Source organism: Pinus tabuliformis, chromosome 9, assembly GCF_031772625.1.
Source record: "Pinus tabuliformis cultivar Carrire ecotype Pingquan chromosome 9, CPIR1, whole genome shotgun sequence".
NCBI classification, from domain to species: domain Eukaryota; kingdom Viridiplantae; phylum Streptophyta; class Pinopsida; order Pinales; family Pinaceae; genus Pinus; species Pinus tabuliformis.
This window is the reverse complement of record NC_142307.1, coordinates 654,088,252-654,102,300: the sequence shown is the minus strand read 5'-3', so window position 1 is coordinate 654,102,300 and position 14,049 is coordinate 654,088,252. Positions and strand designations below refer to the sequence as shown.

The 14,049-nt window shown below is 37.0% G+C and overlaps 1 protein-coding gene across 7 annotated transcripts; it reads right to left on the bottom strand.

The window, feature by feature from the left end:
• Positions 1-2,302: 2,302 nt before the first annotated feature.
• LOC149150356 (uncharacterized) lies at positions 2,303-4,838 on the bottom strand. 7 transcript variants are annotated; one of them, XM_089441401.1, is made up of 4 exons: positions 4,382-4,838; positions 4,175-4,278; positions 3,843-3,858; positions 2,303-2,466 (listed from the first exon to the last, which is right to left on the bottom strand). In XM_089441401.1, exons 1-4 carry the CDS (start codon positions 4,493-4,495, stop codon positions 2,401-2,403), a joined length of 300 nt encoding a protein of 99 aa, XP_089297527.1. In that variant the 5' UTR covers positions 4,496-4,838; the 3' UTR covers positions 2,303-2,400. The 7 variants fall into 7 exon arrangements, 3 of the variants coding, with proteins under 3 accessions (XP_089297527.1, XP_089297526.1, XP_089297525.1); XR_016263106.1 differs by lacking the exon at positions 3,843-3,858 and having other exon boundaries at positions 4,382-4,831; XM_089441400.1 differs by lacking the exon at positions 3,843-3,858 and having other exon boundaries at positions 4,147-4,278; positions 4,382-4,837.
• Between the last annotated feature and the right edge of the window lie 9,211 nt (positions 4,839-14,049).

The window sequence follows — 14,049 nt, the reverse complement described above, 5'->3', positions numbered from 1 at the left end:
ATGGATTTTTGGGGGCTCTGCTATTATTACAAGTCTCATGAATAGTAAGCGGAAAGCCTCCAACATTCACATACAGCAACTCATCAGCAGATGTCAAACCATGATCAGTCAAACCAGGGAGATAAAAATTTTCCACGTCCTCCGCACCTTAAATCGAGAAGCAGACAAACTCGCCAGTCAAGCGTGTATCCGAACTAAAGGAAATATTTTCTGCAACAACAAGGATTCTTTTCATTACCTCCCCTGATCTCCTTCATGATTCGGGACAAATCTATTGAGCCTGACACTGGCCGAAATTTCAAGGTATACCCTGACCAAATCCTTTGCAATCTCGATGTGGCACTCTCTCTGCCGCCGAATATCTTGCCTCCCAATCCTACAGTCTTCTCATCTACTTCGATATTTGATCGATCAAGTGAAATCCGTGAACCCACTTCCCCTCACCGCGTGACTCTATCCTATATCTCTTATAGGCCGCTTGCTATAAAGACCCGGACACCCCGACTTCAAGCATTCATCTCCATCAGAGCTTTCTCCGTTGCTACTGTGCTCATATTCGATCTCAGCTTCCTCTCAGCAATTTCTGCTAGTGCCAGTATCCCATGTAATCCTTCCCTCTCCTCTGTAAATTTTCTCACTCTCCTTCGTACCCCCTCCCTTGCTCATCTAATCGCTCCTATTCTCCTTGTTTTTTGTTGCACTTCGCGCCCTCCCTCGCCTTCTCTTTTTATTACAGCACTGCTTGTGTTGTTAAGGATCAGTCCAATCCCTTTCTTTTCCCAGCCAGCCTGTTTAGCTCCTCCAGCAGGTTTTTTTGGAAGCTCTCTTTGGCCTTTTCCCTGCTCCCTTATCTCTAATATTTCCCCTTCTCTGTTCTTCAGACCTTCTGCTTAGATTCTCTTATCACGATTGCAACTGTCACTTTTTGGCGCAGTAAATTTCAAGCGCACCTTCAACGTAGACCACAAGCTTCTCAGATGGCTCGTAATGAGGACTGCCTTCACTGCCGGGATCTCCAAGAAGAACTAGAACAAATCAAGGTGAATCAATGAGTTTTGAATGAAAAGATTGAATCCTCAACTCGGATAATCAATGCAAAGTATGAAGCAGATTTAAATCTCTTTCTTCATCGAGTTTCTTCCTTACAGGAGCAATTCAATGCTTTATCCAACGTTTGCACCCATATTCAAGAATCCATGGATATCCTCAAATATATCATGGAGAAACTCAATGCTCCAAGCGACAATTGTTCTAGCATCAAAAACGTTGATCAAGAGAACAATCCAGAGGAATCTATTGCGCAACAGATCAGTCTCATAAATATAGATTAGGATGTCTTGTAAAATCTGTTTACTCCTCTTCCAATTCATCAGAATCTACTCTTGTGTTAGTTTTCTTCAAGTCAAAAAATATAGTGAATTAGCATAATGTTGTAATGTAGTCAAACTGCAAGCTCAACCTTCGAGCTCCAATCATGTATCTTAGAGCTTTGCCTCCTAAACTTTTTTGAAATATAAACAATAGCCGAATTTGTCAAAAAGAAATAAAAGAAATAAATAATTATTATTACAAATGAGACAAAATTAATTTAACTTCATCATGTTTGGGCAAGTCCTGCTAAGGTACTTGAAAATATTTTTTTCTTAAAGGCAGATGAGGTGATAAAGTTTAAAATCCTATTTAATGTATAATTAATTAAAAGGAAGTCAGTTGAGATGACAAAGTTAAAAATCCTATTTAGTTTATAACTAATTAAAAGGAAAGATGACCAACTCAAGTAATAACATATTAATGGATAAGGTCAAGATTGATTGGAGGAAAGGAGGGTGGGGTTTCTTCAGAGGGAAGAAACCTTCCCTATATAAAATCTAAAATGAGAAGTAGGTGGGGGTTATTTTCGGTGGAAAGTTGGATAGGGGAATAAATGGAGAGAGAAACTTTGTGAATTTGGGAATGAGCCTTGGGCTTCAGGATTTTGGCTATAGACCTATGAGTTTTGGGCATGGGGCTAGGTTTGGGAGCTAGAGACGCTTGTCCCAGATTGGCTGGGAGGAATTAGTCGGTTTGGAAGCGAAAGCTCAACACTGGCTTCAACCATGACTACGTCAACTAGGAGAAAACATGTAAGTGATATTGTTTAATTTTGTAGATGTAGTAATGAACTTGTTTGCAATTGTTATATTGTTTATATAGATGAAAACTTAAATTTCAAGCTTTACACATGGTATCAGAACATTAAATTCAAAAAGCCTGGATCTTAGAGGCCTCCATCATGCAACTGAAATTAGAACCAACAAACATATAGTAAGAAGAAAGTTACATTATTGAACCATTAAGTCGTTAGTTTACATATCCAAAACTCCATTTTCCATATACCAAGGAATTTTCATAAACAAAACTTTACTTATTCGCTCCCTGTGCTCCGAAAAGAAACTTCCAGCCAAGGTAAAACATCATATTAATAACCTGTAAAACCAAAATAGTAAAAACATGTCAGAAAATAAAACAAAATCCAAGGGAACAAAAGGCCAAAAAAAAATAAATTAAATATATTTCAATACTATAATACCTAGAAAACTTATGGATGTACATGAAACCGGTGTCTTTGCTAATCTTTCCTTTCGGTCGTAGAACACTCGACTTCTCATAGTGTATATACTTTGATCAAACTTCACATTGTTAGTGTTCAAAATTCATGGCTTACACTCTTATAATTTCAGGTTGATTTTCCTTCAAATTTTGCATTAAAATTCCATCGCAAGTGCTTTGCCACCCTTCAATTTTCTATTAATTTTTTTTTGCTCCAATGTATGTGAACCTTCCTTCCCTCATTCTATGATGCACATTCAAAATGTTTTGGTTACTTTCATCCTTCACTGTGACTCCCATATGCATCCTTCTCAACTCTATAGCCTATATCAGGAGAGGAAGCTCTCATTCCTCTATACAAGACACTAGAGATGAAGACTAAGCTTGCCATTTTACAATCCAATAATCTAAAGGTTTTATGAAGATTAACTAAACAAAAATGCATCCCTGTCATGCACAATGAGATTGTATCCAGCTTTGAGCAGATTATTTGCCATATGGGGCCCCATATTTCCAAGTTTAATGAACCTAACTCTCTCTAGCTGGCGATTGCTGCCATTTGAGAAAAACCTGGTACATACTCTTGAGTAAGACGACGAAATACTGCTGCCAAAGAATCGAACCGGACTTGATAACTTAGATCAAAGAATTCGCTATGGCCATGTACTAAAACCTGCAATCGTTTTAGTGGAATCTAACCATGCTTCTTGGACAATGATTTCGAGGATGAGCTACATGATAGTAACTTTCATTAGGCACACTAATGAGGATGTTCTGCACATTACTATTAATTATTTGTGCACATACACTGCTTAAGTTTTTTTGTTGGACGTTAATATTGTTAAAATTGAATGAATGCCCCTAATCAACATTTAAATCCACAATTTCAAGCAACAAGCTATATTCTCATAAGAAAACCTGCCATTTTCTTACTTTTGAACAAACAAAAACAATCCAGAATGGACATCACAGTATCATGAAAATGACGGATAATTTCAACCACATGCTAAGAGATAAGTGGTAAATGGAATTTAATCCACATAAAAAAAAATTTCATAATGTAATTATCTCATTCAACAACAGTAGCCCATGAAAAGACTCCCCGGAGTCATGAGAGTGGAACCCAAAAGAAATATATATACATATACACGATTAGCGTATGTCCTGATTGTGTGAACCCCTAGAGTTATGAGGGTCTTTATGAGGTCCGAGAGAAGCTCTGGATGATCATCGTAGTAGATAGAGGCCTTTACCAACGGTTTACCATCGCTGCATGAAGGAATCACATCCACTTTAAGTCATCTGTTTCCATCGTTATTGCACTTTTTATGCGATCTCCAAAGTTTGCCATTTGAGATATTTTAAGTGCTCGATTACCTCGACCATCAAAGAAGATTCATCCGTCAACATAAGCAAAATGGACATTAAACTCTTAAAAGTACCAAAAACATTAAAAAAAATCAGGATATTCCAGTTCGGTTTCTCAAAATCTTTAAGCTTAAAAAAATAATAAACAAAGAAATAACAAAAAAAAGAACTGCAGAGAACGAGCTTTACATTTAGAATTATAGAAATCTCAACGTACATTTTTGCGATTCCTCCGGCCATCGAACTATCAATTTGTTCACTGCGTTGTTGAAACCCTAACCGGATTGAGAACGTATTCCACCATAAAGTCTGAATGGAAACCTAGTGCAGAGGTGGATGCCCAATTTAGAACCATAAACCTATTGCACAACTAAGTTTGCTTTCAATTTCGTTATTACTCTTGCAAAGAACTTGACTCTCTTACCTGGCATGGGACGACCATCATCCCAAATCCGTGGGTATATCGAAATAAGGGTTCAACAAGTGAATTGCATAAAAATGAAAGGAAAAAACAAACCAATTGCACAGGCTGGAACATTTATAATGAAGTGAAGGTTTCAAAATTTCCAAATAGAAGGATAACCCTAGTACAGTTGCACCCATTCCCTCCCAAGAACATTATGGACCTATCAAAACAAAACCAGAAGTTAACATCCAAAATAAAATCACAAAGGATGATAAACCACAACATTCGATTCAAGCCAAATGAGAAAAAAGAGGGCTGGGCTTGGATGGCTGTGACAAAATGAAAACGTCCACCTCGCCATGCTAAACCCTGAATCGAGTAGAGAAGGAAATGTGTGCTTATGGATTTTGTTCAGATTTAAAAAAAAAAAATAAATAATAATATTGACCATATCCTATCCCAACTTAAGTGATTGATTCTTGCATAGGATTTTTTGTTCCTTAATGGAGAAAACACACAATATATACAATATGTTGTTATAGTATGACAACAATCAAAAGAAAACCTAAAAAAATGAATTTAACCAAGTATATTTTTATAAGGTTACTTTCATTAGGGTTGGAAATTGAGATATTTTTCATAAGAAATATAACGGTGATAGGTAACATATAGATATATATCTGGTTGATATATGTGTAATATATATTCACTCGTTAAGGTATATTTGAGGGAGTGTGCACTAGAAAATATCTTGAGAGATGGATGGTATTTAAAGGTAAGATCTAAACTTCAAAGTAAAGGCCCGAGAGGAACCAAGTTTGAGGGGTACGAACTATAGAATGATGGACTATATGATTCCAAGGAAGGATGTATATCCCTGATGATGGGGATATTAGAAACACCATCCTTAAATAACCCCATATATTAGTTTATTGTACACATCTAAGCGTAAATAAATGTATATCGACACAAGGAAACTCTTCTTCTCGGTAGGCATGAAGTGTCAATCTTGTCTAGTTCGTTGCAAAATGCCTTGAATTTCAACAGGTAAAAGTCGACCATCGTCACCCAACCAGTCTCCTACAACCTTATGACGTTCCTATGACCAAGTGGGAGGTGATTTCTATGGATTTTGTCGTAGGAATATCTCTTAACCCACAAAGGCACAATGCCATTTTTTTCGTCGTGGATAAACTAACCAAAAGTGCCCACTTTATCTGTGTAAAAGTTACTTAAAGAGTTGTTGATGTAGCTCGAGTATTTATAATTGAAATTGTTAGAGTCCATACAGTACCTAAGAAGATCATATTGGATAGGGATTCGTGATTCACTTCATGGTTTTGGAGTTATATGCAATCAGCTTAAGGAACCCAACTAAATTTAAGTACAACTTATTCCCCTGAGACTGGTAAAAAAAGAGTGAATAAGGTAATGGAATATATGCTTTGGATGAATGTTGGACCAAGAAACACATTGGGAAAAATACTTACCCTTAGTTGAATTTGGCTACAATAACAATTACCATAATTCAATCAAAATGCCTCTATACGAACTATATATGGAAGACCTTGCATGACACCACTAAGTTGGGACAGGTTAGAGGATCAAATGATTATGGATCCAAAGTTAATTAAAGAGATGGAAGAGTAGGTAATACAAATTAGGAAATTGTTAAAAGAATCACAAGATAGATAGAAAATCTATGTTAATACTCATAGGACAAACAAAAATTATGAAGTAGGAAGTCAAGTTTTATCCACACAAAAAATGGCACCATCATATTTGGAAAGGGGACAAAGTTGTCAACTCGGTTTATTAAACCATTTAAAATTTTGGAAGGAATTAGACCTATAACCTATTGTCTTTCATTTTCATCCCTCTTGCATAAAATTCATAATGCTTTTAATGTATTTGTACTAAGACACTACATAGCTCACACATCCCATAAACTTCAATGGAAGGAACTGCCAGTATTAGGCGAAAGAACAATAATGCTCAAACCATTGCATCTATTGGATCGTAGGGTTTAGCTCAAGCGCCACCTGGTGGACCAGGTTAAGGTCTAATGGGACAAGTATAGTCTTAGACTTGTTGCCTAGCATGACATAGAGACCATGCGTCAGAATTATCCCAACTTGTTTTGATTTTTGAAACACTTAATTTTTTTTTTTGTATATCCTTACTTTTGTTACCTAGATTCACGAGGCTATCATTTTGAAATTATCAATAGCTATCAAGAGTTACATATGATACTGTTATTTCAAATGATTATGTTTTGTCATGTATGATTAATGCACATATTGTTGATGCATGGAAAACTCCTTGAATTATGTTATGAATGAGATTTCTACGTATTATGTTTTACTTGTGAGTATGTGTGATAAAATATCATAGATTATAGTAATCACATTTGACTATTTGACGTGAAAGTTAATTTGCAAGTATATTGGCTAGATGTAGCCAAGTTATGTTATATAGACTTAAATATCAATATCATAGATGTCAACAAAATATGAATGTTGGGAAACTATTATTTGGATATAGCTTGGTCACAAATACATCAATACATATGCTATGATGTGTGGACAGGTATTTATGTTGCAGGTGTTATCGTTATCCAAACTGATTACGTGATGAAAAAACTCCAAGAACAATTGAGAATCAAAGAGATTCCATGTTAGGGTGTTAACCCTGATCCTACCAGAAGGGGTGGAGGTGTTTCCCACCATTTATCCTCCTAAACCTAGAGTCATGGGAGGACTGTGCGAGTCACACTCCCCTAGATGTGTGATGATGATTGCTAGATGCGTACTAGGAAGTTAGGTTGATGTAGTCGAGGCTTCCACCTTTTGGGTTTTATGGATGGTTAAGTCAGTATAGTTGACGCCATGACATATTCTAGGAGAGGATGGATAAAAAGGGGGCATAAGAGATTAGGGTGGATTGGATGATTCTAGGATAACTTGGGAGCCACACTGGGTAGGGCATGGTTATTAATGTTGCATCGAATAAATGATCGAAATACAAACTTTAAATTTCATCACATTACAATTAATAATATAATCAAATAATGCAATCATTTTCTGAAGGAGGGGTGTATGTAATGACCCATCTTGAGTTACTAATGGAATATGATTATTAGCATGCTTAAGAGGCTTGCATATGATAGCTACATACACATGCATTGTACGCATTGTACTAGTATACATACCAATTTAATTATATAAAATGTCTATATATGGAAAATGAATTAATTGTTAAAAATATTAATTAATACCTTGTTTATTAAATAACACAATAAAATATATTAATTTAATTTCATTAAAAAAATAATTAAATAATAAATAATTATTATTACAATGAGACAAGATTAATTTAACTTCATAATATTTGGCAAGTCATGCTAAGGTACTTGAAAATATCCTTTTCTTGAAGTTGATTTAGGTGATAAAGTTCAAAATCCCATTTAATGTATAATTAATTAAAAGGAAGTTGGTTGAGATGATAAAGTTAAAAATCCCAATAATTTATAATTAATTGAAAGGAAAGATGATCGATTCAAGTAATAATATATAATGGATAACGTCAAAGATTGATTGGAGGAAAGGAGGGCGAGGTTTCTTCAGAGGGAAGAAACCTTCCCTATATAAAATCTAAAATGAGAAGTGGGTGGGGGCTTCTTCTTGGTGGAAAGTTTGATAAGGGAAGAAGTGGAGAGAGAAACCTTGTGAATTTGGGAATGAGCCTTGGAGCTCAGGACTTTGGTTATAAACCTATGAGATTTGGGCCTTCTTCTTGGAGTTTTTGGCACGGGGGCTAGAAGACTTCAAATCATGGAGTCTTTTGGGTCTAGGAGTCGAAGATGCTTGTCCCAGATTGGCTGGGAGGAATTAGTCGGTTTAGAAGCGGAAACTCAAGGCTAGGTTCAACCATGTTTGTGTCAATCGAGAGAAAACATGTATGTGATACTTTTTAATTTTGTAGATGTAGTAATGAAATTGTTTGCGATTGATATATATTTTTGATATAGGATGAAAACTTAAATTTCTAGCTTTACAATTAGAGCATATGCTTAAGGAAGTAATTGAATAATTAAATCTTTGATCGTTTCAGTTTCCCTTTGGCATTGTTAACAATGAATAGATTAAGGTAGCATAGACTTTCATAGTAGGGCATCATGACGAATGGCGTGTCATTAATAGTTCTTGTCTTGTAACAAGAATTAGTGTATGCGGGGGCAGGGGGTGGGGGGTACGGGGGTGAGGCTTACAACCCCAAAATAAGTGAAGCTCTTCTTTTTTTAACTAATTGAAGAGATGAATGAATTGAACTAATCTTGGAAACAACCATGGATTCAAACACCTCTTGCTACTTAGACCTTGTTGTCACCAAGTTATCCTTTCACATTGGTTATGTTATCGAAGGATCATATGTAGAAACAAAAAAAAAATAGGAATAAACTTCCAGTGCTCTAATCCCTTTAGCATCTATCTAGCAACTGTTAGTGCCTAAATCTACCTCAGGCTGAAAAGGTAGGATCCAGGGCCAACATCAAACCACGCTCAGCCTGGTAGCTAGCCCTACCAGGTCAGGAGAGGGCTCTCTCCGGGTCAATTTCCACAAATTATGATCGATGAGGGCTTGAGATGATTGAAATATCTTCTAATCTTAGGCTAGGTATGAGTACAAAAGGGTTTGGTTGAATAGAAAGATGATTTGTTGGCTCAGACGGAAAGATGGCTTTTTGGGTCCGAGGATTGAGGCTTAATTCTGCAGAGATCTCAATGGGGCAAAGTAGGCAATCGTTTTGGCACTTAAATTTGAGTGAGATGGAAAGAAAAGACAGGTGAGGTGTTGAAGAGGGCAAAACAATCATGAATCCTCCCCAAACAGCTGAAAACATCAAATAACTAAAGCAAACTTCAAGTAGAGCATTACACTTTCAATGGATTCTACTTACACTCTTGTTTGTTTAGTTCAGAAGAAAATAAGATAGATAATGGCATGCAATCACATAAACAAATTCACAATTACAAAGAGAAGCACTGTACCAAGACTAATTTCCACATGAATCCCAAGGAGTGCTGCAAATCCTGGTCTCAATTCCTTAGCCAAATTGAAATATGAGTGTACAATGAATTTCTTTTCTTCCTCAAGAGTCCAACCATGCTAATGACTGAAAAAACATAAGATATAGGCAAACAACAACTCATCCTAGCCTCTAGGGGTCGTGCTCATGAGTTTAGGAGCTGTTCCAACTAATTGTAAATTGAGAACTACAAATTAGGTAGTGGAACAACTTGCCTCTAAAAACTAGGGAACTGATTCATTCAGTTGCAAACTAACTTTTCATGGATGAATCTACCTCCATAAGTGAAAATTTGACATATGTACCTCATGATCCATCAATGTACATTAAATTACATCACAAATTTGACATTAAGAAGGTGAAAAGGTCAAACTAGCCAAAGCTGGGCGAAAAACAAAGCAATACTTGGTCAACCTGGCAATTTTTCCTCTATGTGCCGCGCCTGATTCTCGATGCGTCGCGCCTGTTTGGACCCACTTTTGGAGGCCTTCCCGGTGTCCAAATGAGCTCCAGGTGTGCTTGTTGGAAAGGTTTGCCTATCTACTTTCCAACCCAAGTGGAATATTTCAATTTGGTCTCCATTTGCCCCTTCAAAATTCCATTCTCCCAACACTGCTTCCTTTGTGTCAAAATAGGGGCAGTGAGGTCATTTTTTGAGTGTTTTTTACCTTTTTGAGGGCTCAAAACCTGCCCAAATTTCTTGGCCATAGGTAAGCAAGTGTAATTTTTCATACCAAATCCAAAAATGCTGATTTTTTGTGATTTAGAGGCTCCTAGCAAAAGCAAGCGCCACGTGGCGCGGCACATAGGGCAAAAATTCCTGTTTTTGTGCCAAAAAATTTCAAAAATGCAAAAAGTGCTCCAAATTTTTTGAAATTGGGCTGAGTCTTCTCTATTAAGAGCTATGTTGGGCCAAGGAAGCCTTGGCCAATATCTGAAGTCGATCATGCTCCTTTTGCCTCTTTGATGCCTTCCTCAATTTTGCCTTTAAACTCTTGATTCGCGCCTTGCAAACTTTGTTCCTCGCCCTGTAGTGAAAAGCCATGTGTCTCAGCAATGCCTTCTCCTTGTCGGCCTTGTCCATCAGTCTCTCTAAGTGGATATTGTCTCTTTCCAGCCAAGACTCTCGATCGGCATTGATCTCTTGCTCCAATGAAGTGAACTCCACCCTCCTCCTTTGGGCAGCTTGGCGATTCTCCCGAATGTTTTGCCACCTTTATGAGGTCTCCTAGGTGCATGTACCCCTGTTGGTGAGTCACTGTGGGTCTCCTCTTCATAGTCATATGAAGGATCAAATGCCATCTCTGCTAGTGGATAAACTGTCTTGGAGTTGCCTTGATGCGAAATAGGTGAGCTGTGATGTGTTGAACTGTCTTGATGGTGTGTTTTGACTTTTGCCACCAAGGGGAAGAGTGATACAACTATAGGGGAAGGAACAAATAGTGAGGGATTTAGGGACTGTTGGGGTAGGGTTAGTTAAGGGAATAGGGAATTAGAGTGTAGTTTGGGAGTTTTTAGTATGAGACTAGGGTTTGGGAATTTGCATTTGGGATTTTGGGAAAGGGAACTTGGGATAGGGGATTAGTGAATTTAGGGGGTAGGAGAACTTAAGGAATAAGGAAGTCAATGGAAAAATGGGGTAAGGAAGTGATGGAGGAATTTAAAGGATGGACTTGGTAGCAAAACGATCAATACAAAACCCTAGCACTGTTTGCTTTGGAAATTTTGAAGAGGTAGGGTTTGATTTCTTTAAACAATCACCATTCATCAACCAGCACAAAACAAGCACCAAAGTTGGATGAAAACAATAATAGAAGTTCAACCTACTTGTACAAGTGAAGACCCACGCGTTTTGAGCAATTTGGAGCAAGTTTTTGAAGTTTTTGGGCTTGCTGGCCATATGCGCCGCGCATCAAACCCAATGCGCCGCACCTATGTAAATTTACATTGTAGAGCACTGCCCAATGCGCCGCGCCTGTTATTTCCGCCACGCCACCTGCCCAATGCGCCGCGCCACCACCCAGTGCATAGCTCTTTTTGCAGGAGACTTTTGGAGGCCTTCCCGATGTCCAAATTGGGTGTAGGATAGCTCATTGGAAAGGTATTTGAGTCTAATTTCCAACACAACTGGAATTTTTCAATTTTGAGTTCATTTTCCTTGTCAAAAATCAAATCTCCAAAGACTGGTCAAAATGTGCAAAATGAAGTTGCCTAAAGGCAGAGTGCTGTTGTAGTCAACTTTTGAAGGTCTTCCTCAACTCCAAATTGAGCTCATGATAGCTCATTGGAAATATCTTTCTGTCTAATTATCATTGGACTCATCAAGAAAGTCATTTGGCCAACCATGCTATGAGAAAACTTTATTTTTCCAAGGTCACTTCAAAGGTGCATCAATTCTCCTGAGGCAACTGTATTTTTGACATTTCTCTAAAACCATGACACCTGTGTAAAAAGTGAAGGAGGTTTTTCTTCCTTGGCCTATTGTGGACAAAAACCTCTCTTAGTTTTCCCAAATTAATCTTTTATTTCTCATAAACATCATTTGAGTAAAACCTGCCCCGATGTGTGGAACAGGGGATTTGTCGAAATGAAGCGAAATGAAGGGGATAAGGGGCTTCTAAATTCTTGAGAAAATTTTTGGAAGTAGGGAGGGATGTTAGGAAGCAGGGGAAAGTGGAATTTCAAAGATTGAGTGAAGGGAAGGTGTCTAAAAGGGCTAAACATAGGCCTAGCCTAGAAAATTGTCAAGTTGTAGCAAGAAACTAGGGTTTGTGCGAAAATGAGGAATTTGGGGAATCTCAGTGATGGGAAGTATTTAATAAGGTACATTAAGGATAGGGGAAGGTGTGTGAACATCAGGATACAAGTTTTGCTGATGATTTGACCATCCAAGAGAAATTGCCTTCAAAACCCTAGGAGAGGGAAATGAACCTTACCTAGGCGCGACTGAAGCATGAACAAGGTGTAAAATGACCCAGTGGAACTTGACATGATGATGAAAACCCTCTGAATGATGGTACACTCAGTTGAATAGTGACATGGACTGACATTTGGACAACTTTGAAAGGAGTAAAAGCAAACCCTAGACCTAATACCTAGTGACCAAATTTTGCTTGAAGACTCACTGAAATGACAAAATTTGACCTTGACACCTTAAAATCACTTTGTAAGAGCATGTTTGATCACTGGAGGAAGGCTGCAAAGGCTGACACTAACAGCAACAACGCCAAAAATGTTGAGAAATTTAATCCGTAAATTATGGGCATTAAATCTATTAATCCAAGAATGTAAGATTTTGAGATGTTGGCATTGTATGTGAAGGATCAAAGCATATGTCTAAGGAAGCAAGCAAATAAAGAGGGCATCTACCACTATAATTAACATCTATCAAAACTTCAACTTTATGACTGATTACAATATTTTAGTTATTCATAGTGTTATTGTAATCGATGTACATTCTACTTAGTGGATGAAAATAGGGATGGATGCAACTATAAATGAAAATGAAATTAACTGCCAAAGTACATCTTCACCCGAACTAGAACTTACTAGAATTGGAGAGTTTTAGGATGTCACAATCTTTAATTTTGGATAGGGTCAGAGTTTTCATGCAATCCTTTGTTCAAGTTTTTAAATAACAATTTGAGTGGATTCCCTTGCAAGACACAATCAAAACTTTAAAATGAACTCAAAACAAAATTAATCATATAGGAATCAACTATCTTCTCTAATTATTATCCAAATTATAGTTTTAACCTCAAGTTACAATGTTTCAATTTATTTATAGGTTAAAGTAATTTTGTAACTTCTAGTATATGTTCAATTTGTTTATCTGTGATCCAAGTGAATACTCATGTTACTACTAAACACACAAAAAAGGAGAGTAAATCTATACAAAAATCAAATCTTGGAATCTAGATCTACTTGATGCATTAAAATAAATTAATCTAACTTACAATAAGGCATTGTATGCCCAAAAGAGGGGGGCCTGCCTCACTTGGCATATGTTGTTAAGGAAAATTTTAGTATAAAGTAACCATGAACGCCTCATAGGGCCGTTAACGGTCTTGTATTAAACTTCAAGAGAAAACAAAGTAAAATGTTTATCCTAGGCAATATATCAACAACCACGTCACCAAACCCCACAAAGATATCATTACAACAATTTTGTAGAGCTTATAATACAAAAAGTAGGTACATCCCATAACTGCTCAATCTTAAACTTATGGATCTCAAATTGTTTTGTTAGGTCCCTATAATACTAGTGTATTCCCTTATTATTATTGTCATTGTAGCCCTTTATTGTTATTGTTGTGCTCATGTTATCCCCATATTGTTATTATTGTGCCCCATAGAAGCCTGCTATTGTTATTTTTGTGCCCTTACATTATTACTGTTATGTCGACTCTGATTATTTTTTGACCCCTTAGACTCCTATATATAGAAAGGAGGTCTTGTCATTTGTATCATCTAAGAATTGTTCATTTGTGTAATCTAAAGGAGGTTTCCCCCTCGAATAGGCTAATTTTGAAGTCGTTGATCTATATTTCCTTCTATTTTGTGAGCTGGTTGCATAACATTTGGTATCAAAGCTTTG